Genomic DNA, 24,465 nt, shown 5'->3' with positions numbered 1-24,465 from the left:
AAGCTACGCATGTTTTAAAATATAAACTTAATCTAGACAAACGTTAATATTAAAATAAATATATAATAACAAATTCGTTACATATGTATCTTACATTTTTTGGGTGAAGCAGTTATGGTTTGTTTGGTATTAATAACGGAGCTTCACAATGATTTGTCTTTATTATGCCCACCGCGGAAATCGAACCCCAATGTTTAGAATTATAAACTCCAAAGCATACCGATGAGCCACTTGAGGCTTAATGCTAGCTTATTTAAGTTTACATGAACCTATCCCTTAGTGCATCAGCGATAGATTTACAACACTAAACTCAGATGTTCGATTTGCCGTGATAGACAAACCACAGATAGTCTATGTATATTTGTATTAAGCAAACAGATACATGAACCAGATTTAGTTGTCACAAGAGTCAGACATAATAAAGTGGTTAGCGTGCTGGGCTGCGTATTGAAGGGTTCAAGGTTCGAGACAATGATGCCGCTGAAAACGCTTCACTCTTTTAGCTGTAGGCGAGTTATAAAAATGACATTTAACTCCGTTATTTTGCTCAAGGAGCCAACAAAAAGTACTTTTGGAACAGATGCCGCTGGTCAATAGTTCGAAATTAGGGACGGCTATACCTGAGCTTTACAAATGTCTGATCAGGCCCTTTAGCATAAGGTTCTGTTAAGGTTAAAAATTTCACTTCCAACTGTCACAACGTTTATCCGGTGTATTTGTTCTGCAATATGTTTGAAACATAACTATAGACGTGTATTTCGAGAAGCTTTGCAGAGAAAGTACAATTTAACTGTTGAATCTATGGGACATTACAAACCCTCATTCTACCATCACCATCAGCGGAATGGACCCTAAAATCCATTTCTTAAAACAAGGAAAAACTGTTTTAATGATAATTTAGATTGAAATTAGCCTGGTTTCAGCCAGTAGTATCGCTGTAATATCGTTATCTCTAATAGCAAGTATCAATGAATTGAAGAATGACAAAAGATTTCTCGTATTAACTTTTTTATAAATATACAATTTCAATATAAAAATGGCATAATAACCGATGAAAATCTAGAATTTATTTCTAGTCCGACAGCCATCATCGAAACGTTAGCATTGTTTCCAGAGGTATTATAAAGACGTTTTTCTATACTGAAGTGCTTATTTGATAAAGTAAGAACTTCAGCGTTTAAAAATGCACAATAATTTATTGTATAAAGTTAAAAGTAAAATATATAATTAAAAACTTCAAAGAATTAAAACTCTACAGGTTTCGGTGGTGAAATTCCACAATCTTCAAAGTATATTTTTAATTATATAGAGTTTTTAATGGTATATTTTACTTTTAACTGTATACAGTAAATTATTGTGCATTTTGAAACGTTGAAGTTCTTACTTATTTTATAAAATGTATCCACAAGAATGTTCGTGTAATATACTGAAATGCTTGCTTGTTTGTAGTTAAACACAAAGCTACACAAAGGGCCATCAGTGCTCTGCCCACCACGAGTATCGAAACCCGGTTTCTAGGCTTGTAAATCCGTAGACGTACCGCTGTGCCACTGGGAGGCTGAAATGCTTATTTATCGCCTTTTGACAATCTTAGTGTGATACGCATAAATACCAATAAAATTTTTAGAACTTTACCTAAAAATGAAAATAGAACTAAAATCGCTTATTATTAGAACTAGTTTAATAAAATTTAGCATAATAAATTATATCTTCTTATCTGTAAGGGTCTAACCGGAGTAAATCGGCGAGAAATCTGCGTATCAAAGTTTTAGAAAAAAAAATCGCATATTATATATGTGATTCTATTATTGTTTTCGTAGATTTAGCTCATAATGAGATGTACATGGTGTGGCCCAGTTAGTAGAATGCTAGGCTGTAAATCCGAATGTCCATGGTTCGTGTACAATTCTATACTTTGGGGTAGTGGACCGCAATAAATCTGAATCAAATCCTACTGTTCGGTCAGATAAGAGTAGCCCAAGAGTTGATGCTTGGTGCTGTTGACTAGCTGCCCTTCTCTCTAGTCTATCAATTCCAGATTAGGGGCAACTACTGCAGATAGCCCTTGTGTAGCTTTGCGCGAAAATCGAAAACAAACAGATCACAAAGGGACATCCACCACATTTCTTTATTATTGTTAATAACACAAATTCGTGCATAATGGTGGCTTTCCAGTAGAGTTGACATCTCCCCTCAACGTAAAAACAGACATTGTGCAACACTATTATTATTATAATGTCTCTTTCGTCTCATTAATTTGTTACTTTTTAAGCTTTGATGAATATGTATTGCCTATGATATATTCAACATGCACTCAACTTCATTCAATAATATTAGAATATGAAGGTTAATTTCTAAGTGAAGTTTTAAATAAGATGTGTTCTAGTATATATTGTTGTAGTTGTTAAAAAGATCGTAATATATAACCACTAAAAAAGGACAGTCGATATTCAAGTGTAATGAAGTAAGGCTATCAGCATGAATAATAGAATATTAGTTTGTGTCTATTGTGTTTAGAAAACAGTGTGTATCAGTTTTTCATGAAGGCAGAAGACGAACGGTCATCTTCCCAAGAAGTTCCGATAAGTATTCAGATAAGTGGACCGCAAGCAGTAATACCTTATTTTCAAAATCATCATTATCGATATTTTGTGTCAGAGTCAGCCAAAATAGGCACTATTATTTCTGTACTCAACGCTAACGCCACCTGGCCAGTTGTATATTCATTGTCTCCAGTAAAAGCAGAATCTACAGCTCAACTATATCAGTCCAAATTTGCTGTTGACAGGCAAGGCCAGATCTTACTGATATCTAAACTTGACCGGGAAAAAGTAACTACTTATTATTTAACAGTCAAAGCCCACGTGCAGGGCAATCGCCAATTGGCATCGTACGTTAACATTGAAATAGTGGTCATGGACGAGAATGATAATACTCCAGAGTTTGAATCCCACTCATATATAAACAAAGTTGCGGAAAATGTAGACATAGGCTGTTTGGTACTCAGGCTAGTAGCTCATGATAATGATGCAGGTCAAAATGCTGACATCACGTATTCATTTGGCTTAGTTGATGACGATATCACAGGCATTTTTAGCTTAGACGAGAACACTGGATGGCTGACAACAATGGTTCCTTTAGATTACGAAACTCGTTCGACGTATAACTTTACTGTAATAGCAAGTGACAACGGTTCTCCTCCTTTGTCCTCTGTTGCCTTGGTAACTATAGAGGTACAAGATTACAATGATAACCCACCAACTTTCAAGAGGTCCTTTTACGAGGCTGCTATCTATGAAGACGCTCTTGCCGGAAATGACATAATTGTGTTGGAGGTTAACGACCGAGACAGTGAGGAAATGAATAACAGTTTGGAATTTTATATCACTAAAGGAAATCTCCGAGACTCTTTCCGAGTTCAGAAAACTGGAGAGTTATACGTCAACACTGCTCTTGATCGAGAACAGATTCCACACTACGATCTGGAGATTACTGTAACGGATGGGAAGTTTATCTCCTCAACTCTTGTCTCTCTTGACGTGCTCGATGCCAACGACAATCCAACCGTGTTTCTTAAAGTAAGTTCTGTACATCTGTGTCAAGTTAGACAAAGATTAAGGTTTTATCACAAACATATATCACGCGTTTATGTAAAAGTAATATACAGATATGTTACAAATTTTGAAAATACTGTATTTAAATAAATATATATATATATATATAGTTCATATATTTGCTACTTCTACGCTGTGTACTTTTGATAACTACAAAGTTAATTAAGTTGCAGATTCAGCCATATAATAATTAAAACGAGAGTAAAAATAGCATCCAAAAACGTAAGTCAAAGATTAAGATTTTGAAACTTAATAAGTGAATGATACTTTAAGTAAAATTTCCTTCAGATATTGTATTTTTTTTGCATAATACATTGGAGAAAGATTTAAATTACGCTGATACGATATAATTTAACTTTGTCTTGAAATTACACACTTAGTAGCAGAGCATACTTATCAGCCAGATCAAAGTTTATAACTCAATGTGTAACGAAAACAGAACATGTTAATTTATCAACAAAATTGTTTTTGACCCTGTGGTTTCTCACACCTGGAATTAGTATGTACAGAATTGCCATAATTTATGGTTAAAAACTCCCCGTTTTTAGATATAACCCACTAACTTTTCAAAGAGCGTTAAAAAGGATATATTAACTAAAATTAGTTGTTTTTAAATGGAACGTAAAACTCACGAAATGAAGTTGTCTGAAATTAAGTTTTCACTACCGTACCATCTGATAGCTATACTTTATTGGACTATTCTTCATTAAAAAGACAAGAAGAGTCGTTTTTTAGGTCTTTGTTATCTTGTTTCATCGAACTGGAGAGGTTAAGAGAAAAAAGTTAAGGTAGAAAGTGATGCTAGAGATCTTATGCTTTTACTTTCACATTCTTTACGAAAAAAACAAACAAAAGATTGGAAGAACTTCTGACAAATTCTGTGAAACACCAAAATTATTACTCAATGCTAACTTCTGATTCTGTAGTCAAAGTACACGGTAATGTTGACCGAGGAGATGCCAGTCCAAAGTATTGTGTTACAACTAGAGACAAGAGACGTTGATACCAAAAGGAACGCCCATGCGCTCTATTTCTTGACTGGGAATGGGGCTGAAAATTTTGTAATCGATCCGTCGACAGGTTGGTATTATTAACGTTTATCAATTATTAACATTCAGTTTGTGAATATCGTGTTAAATTATGTTTAGTTTGATTTTAGATCATTACTGTATCTTTAAAATTAACCCGTCTGTACTTACTTATAAACCAAATTAATCGAAATATTTCAAACTTATACGAATTTCTATGCATTTCAGGAGGAAGTTACATCTAAAAAATCTAGAAACATTATGCACTTGTATATTATATCTATCTTGGACATTTAGAGTTTGTGTATTAAGTTTCTACAAATACACTGTCATGAAGATAAATCTTTGTTCTCAACAATTTGCAATACCCCTTTGATATTTTTTAAGCATTATTCTGGTGTTTTGCTTTTTAATGTTTAGATGATTCATTTACGAAAAGAATTATTTATTCAACATTTAAATTCCATATCGTAAAATATAACAAGTATCATAATTACTACATCACGATTAATTTAAATCATATATTTTTAAACTTTTTTACCTTTAACTTTACAAATATTTGGGTTCAGTTTATTAAGTATCACGAAGGACCTTTTTTTTTTTAACTTTCACGTCCTTGTTTCAAACCTTTCTTTAGTGATCATATATTCCTACAAATTTAAATAATTTATTCAACTATGAACTCTTTTATATCAAGAGCTGGCGTTCAGGTTAACTGGACATCACAAATCTATCTGGCTTGTACAAGTTCGCACCTAGAGTAAAAACTATTTTTATAATATGTATACGCAATAGTAGCGTATATATATTAAATATTAATAACAAGGTAATATAAACAAACATCTTTAATACGGACGTTTCGGAATTTCCTTAAATTCCATCATCAGCGTTAATACCTCAAAAAAATTAGTTCATAATATTTGAACTACAAAAAAAAAACAGCAATGAGCGGGTTTTCGTATTTAATCGGAAGTTTAGAAAGAACAGATTTAAACATTAACAATATAATGTTTTATCCTACATTCCATTATATTGTTACCGTTTAAATCTGTTCTTTCTGAACTTCCGATTGAATACGAAAACTCGCGTGCCCCCCCCCCCAATGGTACAGCAGTATGTCTGCGGACTTACAACGCTAGAAACCGGGTTTCGATACCCGTGGTGGGCAGAGCACAGATAGCCCATTGTGTAGCTTTGTGCTTAATTCCAAACAAACAAACGAAAATTCGCTCAATGCTAATGTTATTTTTTATAGTTCGAATATTATGAATTAGATTTTTATTTAGATATTAACGCTGATGATGGAATTTAAGGAAATTCCGAAACGTCCGCGTTAAAGATGTTTTTTGGTATTCCCGTGTTTTTAATATTCATTATAAAAACTTCGTTTTCTACCTGATGAATCAGTGAATATATTGATGTGATTCTTAAAAGAAACATCTTACCATTTCGTTTTAATTGCAGTTGCTCTGAAACTGGTCCTACCGCTGGACAGAGAGAAGACGCCCCACTATAATCTGATTGCCCACATCCATGATAATGGACATTCGCACTTGGAGAGTACGTGTAATATTGATATTATACTGACTGACATCAACGATAATGCCCCCAGTTTCACAATGCAAGTTTATTCTGCCAGTGTTTCAGAAGATGCTAAGGTTGGAACACTTCTAATGAAGGTTCATGCTGTTGACAAGGATAAAGGTAGGGACACTTTTAATGTAGTTCGTTGTGTTGGCAGAAATAAAAGTAGGAAGAGCTGTTATGAAAATTCCTGCTGTAAACAGGGATACAAGTAGGATTACTTTTCATAAAAGTTCATGGTGTGAACAGGATAAAGGCAGGAACACACCTAGCGAAATTTCATGCTGTTATCAAGATTAAAATCAGATAACAACACACTTAATGATGGTTCATGCTGTGGACTGAGATAAAGGTAGAAACACTTCTAATGAAAGCTCATTCTATTGATAATAATAAAAGTAAAATCTATTCTAACCAACGTTCATGCTGTTGATATGAATAAAGGTAGGAACATGTATAATGAAACTTCATGCTTTTGAAATGGGTAAAGGTAATAGCAGTTCTAATAAATGTTCATGGTGTAAATAGACACAAAGGTAACAACACTTCTAATGAACGTTCCATGTTGTTGATAAGAAAGTGTGGAAACCTTTTAATGAAAATTAATGTTGTTTACAAGTATAAAAGTAGGAAAACTTTAATAAAGGATCGAGCTGTTGACAAGAGTAAAGGCAGGAATATCTAAGTCAAATATCTTATTAGGACGCAGTAATCTTTTGAAGATATGTTTGTTGAAAGCTTATTGCTTTTATTATGGTGGTCTAAATGTAAGCACTTTAAATTAATATAAATCAAGAAGCGAAATGTTTATTGAATACTTACCTCCGCCGCTGAAAGTGACAGAGAATGTTTATTGGATACTTACCTCCACCACCGAAGGTGACAGAGAATGTTTATTGAATACTTACCTCCGCCGCTGAAGGTGACAGAGAATGTTTATTGGATACTTACCTCCACCACCGAAGGTGACAGAGAATGTTTATTGAATACTTACCTCCGCCACTGAAGGTGACAGAGAATGTTTATTGAATACTTACCTCCGCCACTGAAGGTGACAGAGAATGTTTATTGAATACTTACCTCCACCACCGAAGGTGACAGAGAATGTTTATTGGATACTTAACTCCACGTGTTTGTCAGCAAAATTTCTAGAAAACGACTAAATAGATTTGGACGAAAGTTGTTATACATTTTGACTAGGGGTCAACTTAGAAGTGGTTAGTGTTTGGAAGGTCAAGGTCACATCTGGGTCACTAAAATCCAAAAAATCCCTATCTGTTAACATGGGGACCGATTTTTCATACTATTTTTGTTCTATAACTCAGTCGAAAATGACTGGATTTTTGATCAAACTTGATAGGCATATGTAAAATATCATTCATCATTGCCCTGCCAAAAATGGTCCGTTTCCGTTGATGACAACGACCACACGGACACATTTTCGTTTTTTGGTTTATTTTGAGGGCCGAATCTGATCAACGCTGTGTGGCGGAGGTATGCGCTCTACTGAGTGTCCCTCTAGTTTTATCTCTTTTATATCACAAACCCTTTGGGTATGTATTTGTATTTTGTTCATCGTTGTGTTTTTCATTTTTATGAGTCTATTTATATTTTGGCCCCTAAGTGGCACAGCGGCATGTCTGTGGACTTACAACGCTAGAATCCGGGTTTCGATATCCGTGGTGGGCAGAGCACAGATAGCCCATTGTGTAGCTTTGTGCTTAATTACAAACAAAACAAAATTTATATTTTGTTGCTATTTAAACCTGCATATGCTTTTGGATAAAAACCTACTAGTTTAAATAAAATAAGTTTTTTGCATATGCTTTTGGATTGAAAATTTTATAGAACTATATTTTTTCTATGTTGTCATTTAAATATTCTTTACCTAAAGACTGTCATAAAGGAGAGAGAGAAAAAAGCGAAGTCTTTAGCTTCCATCTTGTGGTAACCATAGTAACGAGCATGCTGCTTAATCCTCCGGCTATAAAATGTCGGTAACTTCCGGCTTAATGCATAAGTTACCGCGCCCCTAACGACTCTGTGATGGCTCCAGAGGTATGATTCATGACCGGGTAGGATTATCAAAGTTATGATGTTCTGAAATTAGCTTAAAGTAATGAATCACTTGTATTTTGACAGATCTAATTGAACACGCACACTTGTTGAGAAGAGCTATGAACTGTGGTTTCTCTTAGCATACTGAACTGCCATAAATTAACATATAATTTAAGTGAGTTAAAAAAAATCTATTGTGATTAAAATAATTGCACACATATTGCAAATTATAGAAATATGTATATTTATAAATAGCAAACCTGTTGCTCTTAATCCCACGATATTAAATTAAAATGTCATTTACTTAAGACACAACATGAGTAGGGTCATAAACTTATATAGCCAATTCTCTCTGTCACAATTGACTTGTCTAAATGTAAGGTTTAAGTAAGACAACTAGCCGAGAACGAATACTTTTATTGAAAATTTAAAAATATTACACGATTACATGTGATAAAAGGTTTAGGCATGTTACATATATTCAGCTGTAAACTTCGGTATTTACCACGCATTTTGTTAACTTATAATGTTGGAATATTTTGGAATGAGTTCGTGAAACAAATGCGTTTTAAAGTGAATCTAACTGAGTTAAAATATTGCTTTAAAGTTTCTGAAATAAAACCATTACAAAATTCTAAGTAGCGAAGCGAGTTTTTTTTATCTTCTTTATTTTTATTGTATTTGTTTGTCTAAATTTGTCTAGTACAAAAATGTTTTTTCTTCAAATTCATTATTCAGCTCCATGGAAGGTGAATAAGATATTTTATCTGTTTTTTTGTTGTTGTTGTCTTAAGAGTTGATTAACAGTTCCCTTATATTTTATTTCACCTTTTTTATGATTCCCAGGACCAAACAGGAAGGTCAGCTACAATTTTGTTTACTCAGCTGAGGAAACGTTCTCAATCGACAAGAAAACCGGAATTATCCGCCTAAATAAAAAGCTGGACCGAGAAAGAGTAGGATTTTACAACTTAACCGTTAAAGCTACCGATCATGGCTTCCCCCAGCTGTCATCGGTCTCTGCCGTCCATGTGCAAGTACAGGACATAAATGACAATCCCCCGGTGTTTAGCCAAAAGCATTACCAAGCTTTGGTGTCAGAAAAAGGAGAGATTGGCGCCGAGGTGATCCAGGTCTTTGCAGTTAGCATCGACGTTGGTAGCAATGCGGAGATAACTTATTCACTACTTGCTGGAAATGACCTTGGATATTTTAAAATCAATGATAAAATCGGTAAGGAATATTTTAAATTCTTCAGAAAATAGCAAAGTAATCCTCATGTCTACAGTTTCACCATCATCTCAATTAATTTAAAATCATTCGTCCTTTTAAAGTACAAGCACGTTTTTCTGACACCACCGGTGAAGGATTACACATTTCGATCCTTCCAGGAATAATGTAGCAAAGACAAATCACCACTCTAGTCTCAACACGTATGTTTGCCAGGAGTCATTTTCCTAATTCGCTCCTAATCGTACAGGGTGATTGTAAAGGAGATTATACTATAAAAAATTACTTGTCCTAAGAGAACTAAATTCCCCATAGGTACATTAGAAATAGTAATTTTTGTTCAGGAAAAATTAGTTATGGGACAAACATCATCTGTTCTGGACAGTATTCGCTGTTTCTCGTAGTTTCCTCCACACTGACACACACATTTTATTCGAGTCATCAATCTTGTATTATTGAAAGATAGAGAGAAAAATAGAGCAATAAAAGCAATGATGATTTGCAAGAAAAGTGATTTACTTATGCTGTATGATATGGTTTTAGAATGTTCAGGCTTTCCTGATTACAACATCCGAATCTCAATGTATCACTAGTGAAACTGAACCTCACTAGTACAAGTACTTTAAAAATTAAGATATTAAGATTAAGTTGTTGCTTTTTTATAATCACCATGTTCTTGTAATGATGTAGATATTTTGTGTTTGTATATGTTTGCTAATGCTAATCTTTAAACTCCTATGTTTTATCATTGAGTGCTACTTTTAATGTAAACTAGACCACCGTGACCCGTTGGGTCAACCACTATTCAGAGGTTATGAATAATTCAAGCTAATTTCAATATTGCACTGAAACGAAGGTTTATTTTGAGAAAATTTGATTAAATATTTCAATCCATTCGTGTTATTCATAATTCAAGAAAAGATATTTGAGTGTTGATCGGGAGTAAAAGGAAAGACCATTTCATTTTTCACAAAAGTGAAGTAAGAAGTTTCGTAAAGAGCGCGAACGGTAGTGTGAATGATTTTTTGACTGATGAAATAAGCAAACAAACAAACAATCTCAGAGTTTTAGTAGTATATAGATAGATTTTTCAATATCTTGTTTTTGTCATCTTATGCCTTTTAATGAAGATGGGAACATTGACAGGGAAATAATATAATAGCCAATGCTCGGTGAGAGGTTTTGGTTTATAAAATTTTGTTTTTGTTCTCGACTTGATTTTTATTTTATTACCTCGTCTCCATAGATACTATTTTCAAATAGTCAATAATATTGTAGGTCCATTTTATTGTTGTTTTTTCTACACGCCTTTGTAACATTTTCATCTCATCATTGTGCATATATTGTTGTATAGAAGATATTTTAAAGTGATTCTTCATGTGGAAAACGAATAGATAGATACATAAACCGATATGTGACGCCATTTAGTGTATCTAAATTCATCTAGAAATTTTCATAAAAGTAACTCGAAAAACGGAGCTAATTCGGTAACCCGTGGCCCGATTTTAACGAAACCTGTTTTATTCTGTTTCTATTCTCATTTTTATTCTCATTTCATTACAAATATGGCAGTATTTTGCGCCGTTTTTGCTGTATTTAATTACAGACAAGCAAACAATCAAACAATCTCATAGTTTTAGCATCGATAAGCACTGCGACTGTACTGTCATACAGATTTGCCAACGTTTTATCATTCATTGCCCGAAGGAAGCATTTTTGGAGTGATCAAGTCATTGCCACAGCTAAATAATGGGACACATGATGTGTGCAAATCTCACCACAGACATTGAAAATTTAGTACTATGAGATTGAATCTTGAGCCATTTTAACTGCAAAGTACTGCTTACATACAACGTGACGTATTGAATTAAAAGAAGCAAGTTTCAATACATAAGTTGTAACTAGACATGCCATGAAAAATTGGTCAGGCCATGGCATGACTGGCCATACCGCTTCCTATGACCCTGTATTGAACATGTACTAGTATTGTTGTCAATATATCGATAGAGACCTACTGGTTTAAATAAAAAGTTTTTACATGTTTTAATATTAAGTGAGAGGCGTTGTTGTTATTAAGAAACTTGGACATGTCCAAGCAATTTACCTGTCGAGTTGGATTACAGTCAAAGAGTCCGAGATTTGAGACGTGATTCCTCTGAACACTCTCTGCACTTTCTGCTGTGGTGAATTTAAAAAGTGGTAGCCTATCGTTATTCAGTTGAAAGAACCGAAAAAATACCTTGCAGCTGCGAATGCTGTTGGCCAGCTATTATTATTATTATTATTATTCATCGGGATTCGATCCATGTTTTGGACCAATGAGGGTCAAGTTCAGCGTAGAACTCTTCCTCCCACTCTGTAATTGTTATTTTGTTTGGACTCTTACTGAATTCTAGGTAATAACCCCTGTTACATTGTTGCACTACTCACAGTATGTTGATTTGTTTCTATTGTTCTCAGTTTTAATTAACGTACCATTTTCGTGCCATGTCCAATTCATGGGGTAATATTAACTCGTATATTTTCACTAGCTTCACGTATGTATGATCACACTATTAGCCCGTGTTCACAATACAGTTCCACTTAGCAGTCATACACACACATACACACACACACACGTAATATAATTTTTACATAAAATAGATTACCTTTTAAAATAGACCTACGTTTGTGTTTAGGATTCAGTTAGCTTAGCACTGTTAGGCCTATAAGTTTCCTATTTATGATGTTTAGAGGGGAGAGGTAGTTAGGGCTTGGTTCATCATATACTATGCAACTCTCTAATTTGCTCTTTTTATATTTATATTTTTTATTATGTTGAAGCGAGTTATTCAGGAGTCTGTCTGATAGTGTTGGCATGTTTGAACAGTTGTGTAGAAATACTGAGTTTGTTGATCGTGGGACTGTATATGCTTTCGTTAAAATATAGTTTTTTATTTGCTGTAGTTTGTTGATGTATGTTTTTGATACATTTATCCATGTGATACAGGCATATTCTACGACTGGTCTTATGTATGTTCTGTAAATTTTTAATATGTTTTCTATTAAATCTCCTTGTTTGTTGCCAGACAGGCTCCTAAAGTAACTCGCTCTTTTTTATGCTATTAATGTGTGGTATCCAGTTTAATTTTGAGTCAAATGTAATCCCTAAGAATTTTGCTGATGTTGTTACCTGTAAGAGAGTTCCGTCTGGATATAACTGTGGTATTAATTTGCTTGTTTTGTACGATTTTGTAAATAATATGACTTGTGTTTTGTGCGTATTTATTTTAATTCTCCACTTATTGCAGTACAATTCTATTTCGTTTTGTAGTGGCTGTATATTGTATCTTGCTCTTGTTGGGTTTGGGGCACTCTTCCAGATTGCAGCATCATCTACGAACTGTGAGCAAAAAGTATGGTTTGGGTCTTTGACATACAGGATAAACACTGTAGGGCTAAGTACTCCTCCTTGAGGGACACCCGCCTCCGGAGTGCAGAACTCGGAGTAGGTGCCCTTAACATTCACTCTGATGCTCCTATCGTCCAGGAAGTTAGAGACCCAGCGAATAATTTCTATCGGGAGTCCCAATTTGGACAGTTTGTATCTGAATCTATTGTGTCATACTTTGTCGAATGTTTTTTCAACATTTAGGAATCATGCGACTGTGCATTGTTTCTTATTAAAGCCGTGTATTATTTCTTCCGTAAATCTTATGAGATGATCTGTTCTTTATCTTGCTTTTCGGAACCCATTTGTATTTCCGGGAATATTGATTTAGTTACAAAGTAATTTATGAATCTACTATTTATGAATTTTTCAAGTAATTTCCTAGTTTGCTTCTTAGACTTATGGGCCTGTAATTTTCAGGGTTATCCGCTGATGTTCCTTCCTTCTGGAACATAAGAACATTGGCCTGTTTCCAAGCGGTTAGTATGTATCTTGTGATAAGTTGTATAAAGATGTGAGATGTTCTAATAATCTCAGAGGGCCTTTCTTGAGTAATATGTTTTGAATTCTGTTTTGTCCTGGTGCTTTATTTTTCAAAACTTTTATGTTTTCTTGTACCTCTGCTACTGTGATGGGTTTGATAAGTTGTTTTATTGTGTAGTCGTGTTCAGCTTCTGATATGGTGTTATTGTGTTGAGTGTCCTTAGTGAAGTGTGGTGTATATAGTATGATTGGTTGTGATATAAATTTTTATTATATTTATTAAATGGTTGTTTATGTTTGCTTCGTCTGATGTTTTGAAAGTTTTTGGAGTTGTTCTTTAAAGGTGTGTGCTTTCTGTTTATTCGTGTATATTAGTTTATTATTATGTTTAAGTGTAGAGTAGGTGGTGATAGATGTTTATCCTTGACTTTGTAGTTTTTTTTGTATATGGGACCAAAAGTCTTTGGGATCTGTTTTAAGTTTATTTGTGTACAGAAGGTGTCCCAGTTTTGTAATGTTAGTAGCTTAATGTCGTTTCTAATTTTGTTTCTGAGTGTATATATTTGCGTTTTTGTTTGTGGGTCACCGGTTGTCATATATTCTCTTCTTAGTCTTCTTAGTTCCTTTATTTTGTTCATTATGTCAGTGTTCAGTTGTCATTTGGTTTGGGTATTGTTTATTGATATTTTTGGTATACATGTGTTTGTTGTTTTTATGAGGCTCTCCGAGATTACTGACCAGTACCTGTATATATCTAGGCTGCTAGTGGCTGTTGTGATGAGTTCATGTTGTAAAAGTTCTGTTAATATCTCTTCATATTTCTTCCAATTTGCTTATTTGTAGTTTAATTTTTGTGTGTTTTGTTTGTTTTGGTGTGGTGAGAGATCGAATACACTCCATATCGGTAAATGTTCGCTGTCTGAATCTTCTCCTACGTTGAATGTTAAAAAGCTGTTTATTAATATTGGTGAACACATACACTGCAGTGATATGTGTAACTGGTATGTGTTGTTGTTGTATCGTTTAGTAGGTAGGTATCTGAATCTTATTAATGTTGGTGAACACATACACAGGTCTAGTATATCACTGGAGTGATATGTGTCACTGGTATGTGTTGATGTTGTATCGTTTAGTAGGTAGGTATCTGAATCTTCCAGAAATGATAGTATATGTATTCCATTAGCATTTGTGGTCATGAAACCGAAAATTGTGTTTTTGCTATTGAACTCGCCTATAATAATATATTTGTTGTTGTGGAAGATGATTTTGTTTAGTAGTGTAGAGTCTGTTTTGTTTCGTGGTGAGCAGTGTATACCTGCTACTGTGACTGTTTGGTTATTGCGTAGCAGTACATCTATTATAATATAATCTTTGTTTTTTGACGGTTAATGTATTGTGTTTATAGATAATTGTTTTTGTATACGTATGCCCCGTTCTGAGGATTCCTTGTTTGGCCTGTCTATTCCTTCTACTTGGTATTCTGCCATTTTGAAGAAAAGTAATTGAGGAGCATTATTTCGGTAATAAATATGATATCTGGCGATGTTTTTGTGGCAGCGTGTTCGATCTCATGCACTCTTGAAAACAAGGCCGCCTTGGATATTTATATGTAATACAGTGAGAGAATTCATTGTGGTATGATGCTCGTTAGAATTCTGTGTATTACATGTGGTATTAGATGTTGTAGGTGTTTCGTGATGAGACTGATAACCAGTGTTATAATGTCCGTATTGTTACTTGGTTTACTGTATTCTTGAAGGGAATCGGTGAATATGTTTGTAATTGCTGTTGCTAATTCTCTGTTACCTTCATTGTCAGTGTTTGTACCAGCTCTCTGGTCAACAGTTCAAAATTTACGATAACTCTTATTCGATGACGAGGAACCCACTTTGAGACTAATAATGGTTGGAGACGGCTTGAATGGGTAATTAAGAAAAAAATGTAATATAAGTTTAACATAACAGCAAATGTACAACGTTTCGACTTGATAATAACAAAACCTTAGTCGAAACGTTAGGTACATTTGCTGTTATGTTGAACTTATATTAAAATTTTTCTTCATTACCCATTCAAGCCGTCTACAACCATTATTAGGACAACTCTACTCTTGCATTCAAGAGGCCTCCGAGTCGGCCGTTTAGTACGCATGCGCAGTAGAACGCATACCTCCGCCACGCAGCGTTGATCATGTTCGACTCTCAAAATAATACGGAAATGTGTCCGTATAGCAGTCATTATCAACGCACACGGACCATTTTTGGCAGAACAATGAGGAATAATGTTCTACATATGTCCACCAAGTTTCATCAAAATCAGATAATTTTTGACGGAGTTATAGGGCAAAAATAATGTGAAATTTTGTCTCCACGTTAACAGAGAGATATTTTTGTGACCTTGAACTTTGACCTTGATCCTCCAAAAACTAATCACCTCTAAGTTGGGTTATAGTCCAAAAGTATGCCAACTTTCGTCCAAATTCATTCAGCCGTTTTTGAGAAATCTTGCTGAAAACACACACACACACAAAAACAAACACATACACCACAGGGATGAAAACATAACCTTTAGCGGTTTAGTGGCGGAGGTAATAAAATGAAGAAAACAATGGGCATATATTTTCTTATCAAGGAAAGATCAACATTATTATTTTGATAGTAGTGCTTCTTTGTTCAGTTCTTTTTTTTTAACATCTCTTTCAGGTTCTATCTATGTGATTAAACATCTAGACTATGAAGACATCCGAAACTTCGTCTTAATTGTAGAAGCCAAAGATGGAGGAACACCACCTCTCACAGCTCAAGCTACTGTTAACGTTTCAGTCGTGGATGCAAATGATAATACTCCTATCTTTAATCAGGCTTCTTATCAAGCCATCGTTCGCGAAGACGCTTTAGTGGGACACACCATAATTCAGGTAAATTTACCTCAGGTAAGCCCACCCCTCCAACCTGCGAGAAACATATCAATAAGATATTATTCTGGTAGGGTTGTCGCCCTCTTTTCGAAGACCTCGTCAATCAGATATTATTCTAGTAAGGTTGTCATCCTCTGCGAAGAGCTTGTCAATGGGATGTTCTTTTGGTAAGGCTATCCTTCTCTGCGAAGAACTATTCTTCTGGTAAAGTTACCCACTGTAAGGAGCACATCAGTGAGATATTATTCTGGTAAAATTATCTCCAACTAGGAACACGTGAATGAAATATTATTCCAGCAAGGTTATCGCTCTCTGCAAAGAACACGTCAATGGAATATTATGCTGGTACGATTATCACTTACAGAAAAATAAAACGTCAATGGAATATTATTTTGTTAAGGTAAAATACACCAAGTAATGTATTAATGCCACTTAGGCAAATTAATATTTTGTAAGAAATATCCCACTATGACGACTGCTGTAGTCGAACTAGAACAATAGAGTTCTTTGGTCTAACAATACAAGTAGGTATATGACACTTATAATTTTGATTTTTGATTTTTATATAGTAGTTTCATTAAATATGTTTCAGTTTCAATATTAATATGTTCATAATTTTTAACATTGAAACCAGCTGTTTTAGTGTGATATTTAAAACTTTTTAAATATTGTAAACTATAATGTTTCAGTCTGTCAGTATTAAACGTATATTTTGTATAACGTTGCGCTTTATAAGAGTTTGCCTAAGGATGTAACCTTTATTTAAATTCCAAATCATTTGGGCTCATATTTTTTCAGGCTTAAATATCTACGTTTTGTATCAACTGTGGAGTAGATAGGTTGAGCAATCACGTTTGTCTTTCTGTGTCTAACGCTAAGAATGTATTTGCATAGTTTTATTTCATGCACATGTAATTGGTTTTTCAGTAGAGTGAACGTAGTTTCTATTTCACAGTGTGATAGAAATAATGAATATTTCAATAGCGCTGAGTCAGTCGAAATGTGATTTATTTATTCGAAGTAATGTAGTCGTTTTATGTTGCTATAGGTGAAAGCAAGTGATGTGGACAGCACTCCGAACGCAGTTCTGTCTTATTTTATTACAAAAGGAGATCGATTTGGACACTTCTTCATTGACAAGAAAAGGGGTTACATTAAGCTAGCTTCTTCACTCGATCGAGAAAAGGTAAACCCTAATGCTACATTTATTAATCTATATAAATTAGTTACACCTTTTCAAAAGGGTAAGTTCTATTCTACAGCTCCAATAAGAAACAAAGACGAAACTTCTAAGATGTTTTATAGCATTCAGTTTGGATTTTTCTTGGATTTTCATTTTTTTTTCGAGTTATAATGGAAGCCTTATCATCAGTATGGATATATTGTTTATATATTTATGGCGAAACCTTGGGCCTATAATAAAACAAGATTTTATCTACAAAAACATTCACGTTATCGTATTATTGTGCAAGAAGGAAAACTATGACAAGATAATTAAAAATTGTTAATTTAAAAAGAGGAATGGTCAAAAAGTACAGAAACAAGTTCAATCAAAATGCAAAGATATTTTTTAAGCCTACAACTAGGGACTCTAAAAACGTAACCAAACTGGGCTGGAAATAGTGTCTACATTATGTTTTCAAGCTACAAATTTTGACTCCATGTCTACAGTACTTATCAATTTTAGTGGATAATAAATTTTAAACTAGTGCATATACATTCAGGTGAGTGTTACATATTTTTCAACATTTTACTGCTGCATTGGCTTTTTTTTCACCCAACCATTATTTACTGAGCTAGGTGGTTTTGTGCCTGAGGTTTCGAATAAACATGCGTTTAACAAGCGAAGTACGAAAATCAGTAAAATAAATCACCACTCAGAAGAGTAGAGAAATCTACTATGGTAATCGTCTACTGTTAGAAAACTCACTGAAATAGTCGCCGAAAACCACGTAGAGACAAAGTACAATAGCGAACTCGAGAAACATTGAAGAACAGCGAACTCCAGAAATGATGAATCCTCAACGTGATACTTTCCAATTAATGCGCGTTAGTAAAACACCGGATTTTTGCAATGACGAAAAGTGAAGGACGTAGGGAATTTCTTCAGGGCAAAAAACGATGGCACTTGAATTATTTTTGAAACTACTCTATGATATACTCAATAGTTTTTTTCATTACTATTTTCCAGGTTTCAGTAAAATATTCTTTGCCGTTTTTTCTGTAGTAGCTTGTAAATGTATAATCAATAATAATAAGGCTGGAGATACTTATAAATATACACATTGTTTACTCTAATAAAAAGAAGCATTTCCGACTAGTAGAACGGTGTTTAAATGGTTTCTACATTTCTGCGATGCTTGAATGGCTTCAAAGAGCTTATGTTGTTAGCGAAGAAGAACTTAGAAAATTTTAAAGGGTGGAAATCTGGACTTTCAAGAATCAACTTAAAAATATCCCTACAACCTTCGCAGGAGTTTGTTTAGTAGCTGTGCATAGATTTTGACGCAGTATACTTAGCTGTTTTTGCTGCTGGCATTGGTGTTTGAAGAAAAACTGGGACAAAATCGATGAAAAAACTGATAAAATCTCTCCTTCTCCTTCAAGAATCAACATAAAAATAATCCTATGACCTACACAGGAAATTTTAATAGGTTTGCCCAGGTTTGAATAAAATATTCAAAGCTGTTTTTTTCTGTACACTTGTGAAACAGTAATAATAATATGAAGAACAAATGGATGAATATAGAATTTTTTCTAACAATCGGGAAGTCAACGTTTTTGCTATTATCAATATTTTAGCTGCCTTAGCCATTGAGATAGAAGGTCTTGAGTGTTGTTTCAAGAACAAGCCTGTTTTTAAGATAGTTTTTGCCCGTGTGATCTATTAGACTTTTCGTGAAATTCCTGTTCTCGTGGTTTATAATGAAGCTTTATATATTTCGCAAAGAAAAATCCTGATTTTTTTTAGATTTATTTTGTAATAATGTTTTCATGGAGCGATATTTATTTTCTGAACTCGCTCTAGAAACATTACTAAAGATTCTGATTGGCTGTTTAGTTGAATTGAACGTATTTTCTCTTTTATTATAAGGTTTCCAAGTACGTGCTAGAAGTCGAATGTCGAGACAGTGGGACGCCATACCTTTTTAACAAAGTCATTGTAGACGTCGAAGTAGCTGACGTAAACGATAACCCACCAGTTTTTTCTAAACCTAACTATACAGCTACTCTGCAGGTAAAGTATGAAAAAAATATTCTGAAATTTCTATACATATCTCCATGTAAAGCGTTTTATTTTAACCAAAATATATAAACTGTTAGATTTCCAAGTCGTCGTTTTATTTAATCTGCTCTGTCTTAGTTTTCTATTTATATACAGTGAATATTTAGTTGTCTGCATTTCTTTTAAAAGTAGAGTATGTTAACGTAATTTCATGGTTGTATTTGTCTCGCTTGACTTTCAAAAAACTTACAAGGGGTTCTAAAAATACTGTATATTCATAAACAATTTATGTTATTACAGAAGTGTACCCCTATCTGTGCTAGCTTGTCTTTCTCATGAAAATTAGCCAATTTCTGTTTTATATCAAACTGATGTATTAATGTGTATTTATTTTTATTTACGTCAACTATAGATTAATGTCAGGTGTATCATATTTAAATGTTCTCTTCATGATGAGTAGTGGCTATACACACATTAAGTTCGAAACTTTCATGTTGTTCAATAAGAGTGCCTCCACTTGAACTGTATCTCTCTCAAGAAGATATAATTAAAACGGATGTGAAGTCCACAAGTCATCAGTTTATTTATTACTAAAAATATATACGAGTTTTTTAGAAATAGATTAACTATTTTTTAAGAATATTATACCCAGACATCGACTATCAAGGCTTAGAGTTTAGCATTTATGACAAGAAAGCATTTTTTTTTGTATCTGTTATATCTGTTTTGTATTTTCTGTTTATACATCTCAGGAAGACAAACAGCCGGGATTTCCTGTTGTTAGTTTTGCCGTCACTGATGAAGATATTGCACCAAACACTGGACCATTTGTTTTTAGCATTATTTCTGGTAACGAGAATACTTCTTTCCACATATTACCTCAAGAAAGCGTCTTGAGAACTGCCAAGAAACTGAGTTATCATTACCGGAACAGTTACACATTGTGCGTCCAGGTTACTGATGCAGGTCTCCCCCCTCTCAGCAGCCAAGCTTGGGTGACCGTCCTCATTGTTGAAGAAAGCCGTTTTGCTCCAACCATAATTCCACTCCAGATCACAGTGACTTCCTTCGGGGTTCGGTTTCCGGGAGGTGTTCTGGGCCGTGTTCGAGCGACCGATCAAGATCCTTATGACACTTTGACCTTCGACATTGTCTCTCCTCACAAAGAACTATTTCAAATCAATCACGAGAACGGAACTATATCAGCAGTACCGAGTTTGGATCCCGGTGAATACAGTATCAACATAAGTGTGACTGATGACAAATTTACTTCCATTAAAACTGTTACCATCCAGAACAACGTATTAATAGAAGAAGCCGTTAAGCATAGTGTAGTTGTTCGCATAGCAGACATCAGTCCTGAACGCTTTATTCAGCTTTACCTAGAGGTCTTTCTTGAGTTTATTCGAATAATTCTTCATGTTCCGTTAAAAAACATTCAAATTATCAGCATACAAAAGGTAAAGACAAACTTTACCCGGACTAATAAAGAGTCACACGCTGACCTCGACGTGCTGTTCTGTGTTAGAAAAAGACCATCGAGTTTTTACCCTTCTGATTTAATCCGAGGCGAGCTAAAAGAAAGGGTGAAATCACTCCAGACTGATGTGGGATTAGAAATACAGGAGGTGTGTTATTTTGATACTAGCAGTTTACTTATACTGAGTCTAGCATGGCCTAGTGATTAGGGGCGCTCAACTTGCAATCTGCGGGTCGTAGGTTCAAATCCCCTTCTTCGAACATGCTCGCTCTTTCAGTCGTGGGGGCGTTATAATGTGACGGTCAATTCTAATATTCGTTCGTAAGAGAACAGCCCAAGAGTTGGTATTGACTAGCTGAATTCTCTCTGTTTTTCACTGCCAAATTAGGGACGATTACCTGGATGTGAGATGGGCGCTACCACTTAAAATCTGCCCGAGAATCACTGATTATGCATCAGCTTCTGAGGTGCCCCAACAGTTATAAGCAGCCTCGGGATTAAAAAAACAAAAAACAATTACTTATATTATGTAAAATTTTCATCATAGATGCCCAACAACTTTAAATCTTTTTTTTTTCACCAAATTTCTTGCCCTCCCCCACTGGGTCAGCGGTACTTAATACGCTAAAATTTGAGATTCGATTCCCCAAAATAGACAGAGAGCAGATAGTCCATTGAGTAGCTTTACACTAAGAAAAAACAACAACAACAAATTTCTGTTTAAAAACACACATACCTATATTTAAAACCTTTTGCTTCACACGTATCATGTGTCTACTGGATTTGTTATCAAAATAGGATCACTGTTCGGTAGTGAAGAATGTTTTTATTTAATTTTATGTAATTTTAGAAGATTACAGTCGTTTAAACTAGAGTAGTATACAAGGCAACCTGTGGAATTACAGTCCAGTAGCAGTTCAATAAGTAAATTCTTAATCACATCGTAATCTACAGAAACAATTCCTATAAATGAAAAAATTGGCATACGTTTGCGAATTTACAATTCCTATCGATGAGACAGCAATAAATTCCATTGTAGTTTTTAACTCTTCTTTTATTAGTGCGAGTGAATAGTTGATTTCAGTTTCAAGATCGAAACTTGTCTCAGAACCCTCTAGTGTAACGGGTTTTAAAAATCAATATAGCGACTTCTCTGTGTATACAACACGTAAAGTAAGTAAAGGAAAAGAAAGTATAATATAGTAGTAACAGCCACTATGTTAATTAAAGATTTTGGGAGTTACACATTCTGTTGACTTTTTTTTTTTACCAAAAATCGTTCGGTGATTTTTTTTCGTTGTATTTTCATATTTGTGTCAGCAGGTGTTAGCGAGATTAACTACTCTCTAGTAGCAACTGCACTGTACATGCTCACAATCTGTGTTTAGCCTTTCATTCGATACGGCTCTTTATTGGATTGATATGATAAATTAACGAAGCTGTTGTAGAAACTAATGTCTCAGTCGTTATAATAATTTATCTTATAATGTTTTTGTTTTTCTTTCAAAAGTTATTCTTATTTATGCACATTTAGAAAGCAACAAATATTTTAATAGTAAGATTAATCTAGTTTTTTTAGTAAGATAGACAGATAGGCAGACATAAAGATAGATTCATAGATAAGAAGACAGACAGATAGAAGTAGGTAAATAAATAAAAGGAAAATAAATAGTAAGAAGGTAGAAATCGACACAAAGATAGTCGCAAAGAACAACTGGTATATTTATCGAAGATAGATAGATAGATTTAATGAGATTTGTGACTATACTTATAGATCTTGGCTGACCGATGCTCCCCAGGGACATGTGAGAAAGGAGATTGTGTTGATAAAATACAGATGGATGACAGTGACATTCAAGTCATCAGTGTGGATACCCGGAGCTTTGTGTCACATCGGTTTCATCGAGTGTTTAACTGTCATTGCGAGTCAGGCTACGGAGGTAAGTTAAATATAAATGTTTAAGTCTTTCTCCTATAGAAGAAGAAGAAGAAGAATTCACTGATAGAAATGAAGACTTGTATACGTCGCATGAAACTTTGTGTCGTATCATTTTCATTGATTATTTTTCTGTCACTGTGAGACGTTGCGGAATGATACATAAGAAAATATTATCCAGATTCGTGTTTATGTAACATACTCTTACCTACAGTAATATTTAAGACTACAGCTTATTGATGCAACATTTATTCCAAACAAACACGGGACGATATAGAAAAATCACTCAGTGGTTCTCAAGTACAATTCAGGTAACTGGCTTTGCATAATTTCATACGGAAGCTGCTTACATATGCAACTCCAAAATGTATTGTTAACGGGTGTGCCTTATTTAGCCAATAAGTGTATTTTGCATTGCACGTTATCAGTGTTTGAAATTGGCTAATCCAGTGCTGCTTATTTCGTGTATTGAGTAAAGCTGAAACTCTCGGAAAACGTTCAGCACGATGGTCTTGGTTTGTTTGGATGTTTGATGTTAACAACAAGGCTACACAATGGGCTATCTGTGCTCTTCCCACCACGGGTATAGAAACCCGGTTTCTAGCGTTGTAAGTCCACAGACATATCGCTGTGCCACTGGGGGGGGGGGGTGATCTTGGTATTTGATGCTAAACTTGTACGTAACACCTGCTGTCTGCCGTATAAGTTCATGTATAAACATTAAGTTGTACAATTTCTTATCCTGCTAAAGAAGAATTTTTAAACGTTAATTAGGTTTCTCGCTTTTAATCTGCTAATAAAACGTATTGAATAAAAAAAAATTCCAAGAAATAGATCTGTCTGCATGCTCCTAGCGCTATCTTTTGGTAACTTATGAAAAATGCTTTGTTCTATCTGCATAATAATAAGTTCAATCCTAAATATAAATTTATATGTTGCCTTTCAATATTTTCTACTGGATACTTACAATATGTTTTTATTCGTGTTTTTATATATACAAAAAAAAATGTATCTGGTCATGTCCGTATTTATTTATATTCATAGATATAATATTCAAGATAATTTGAACTTGTTCATTGTCGGATATGCAGAGTTAACCTGGTGAAACGTTGTAACCATAACAATACACACTGTATATCCGCCCCCACCCACTGGCCCAGCGGACTTACAACGCTAGAAACCGGGTTTCGATACCCGTGGTGGGCAGAGTACAGATAGCCCATTGTGTAGCTTTGTGCTTAACTTCAAAAACAAGGTGTATATCCGACAATAAACAGGTTTTATGTTTTACATAACAGGTACTTCCTTTAATTGTTTAGTTTGAGGTCATTATTTGTGGCTGTTTAGCAACATCTAAAGTTCGTAAATAATATTTGTTTCATTTTTATGTGCTCTGGCATTTATTACCACAACAGTTAAGGCTGAGCTTCGGATTTTAAGAAAATATAATTCGGCGTATTCTTTACTTTAAGACATTAATGC

At 34.4% G+C, this 24,465-nt stretch overlaps 1 protein-coding gene across 1 annotated transcript in view; it reads left to right on the top strand.

Moving 5' to 3' along the window:
- The window catches only part of LOC106468096 (fat-like cadherin-related tumor suppressor homolog), a gene marked incomplete at its 5' end in the record, with an annotated part of 99,039 nt that overhangs the window by 61,115 nt on the left and 13,459 nt on the right, over window positions 1–24,465 (top strand). The window contains 9 exons of the mRNA XM_022396398.1: window positions 2,518–3,578; window positions 4,541–4,694; window positions 6,107–6,346; window positions 9,131–9,517; window positions 16,127–16,341; window positions 17,390–17,527; window positions 19,436–19,579; window positions 20,320–21,195; window positions 22,822–22,987. Coding sequence (XP_022252106.1) covers window positions 2,518–3,578; window positions 4,541–4,694; window positions 6,107–6,346; window positions 9,131–9,517; window positions 16,127–16,341; window positions 17,390–17,527; window positions 19,436–19,579; window positions 20,320–21,195; window positions 22,822–22,987 — 3,381 coding nt within the window. The remainder of the gene's footprint in view (window positions 1–2,517; window positions 3,579–4,540; window positions 4,695–6,106; window positions 6,347–9,130; window positions 9,518–16,126; window positions 16,342–17,389; window positions 17,528–19,435; window positions 19,580–20,319; window positions 21,196–22,821; window positions 22,988–24,465) is intronic.

The sequence above is a fragment of the Limulus polyphemus genome, unplaced genomic scaffold, assembly GCF_000517525.1.
Source record: "Limulus polyphemus unplaced genomic scaffold, Limulus_polyphemus-2.1.2 Scaffold2871, whole genome shotgun sequence".
Lineage (NCBI taxonomy): Eukaryota > Metazoa > Arthropoda > Merostomata > Xiphosura > Limulidae > Limulus > Limulus polyphemus.
This window is presented reverse-complemented; position numbering and strand designations above follow the sequence as displayed.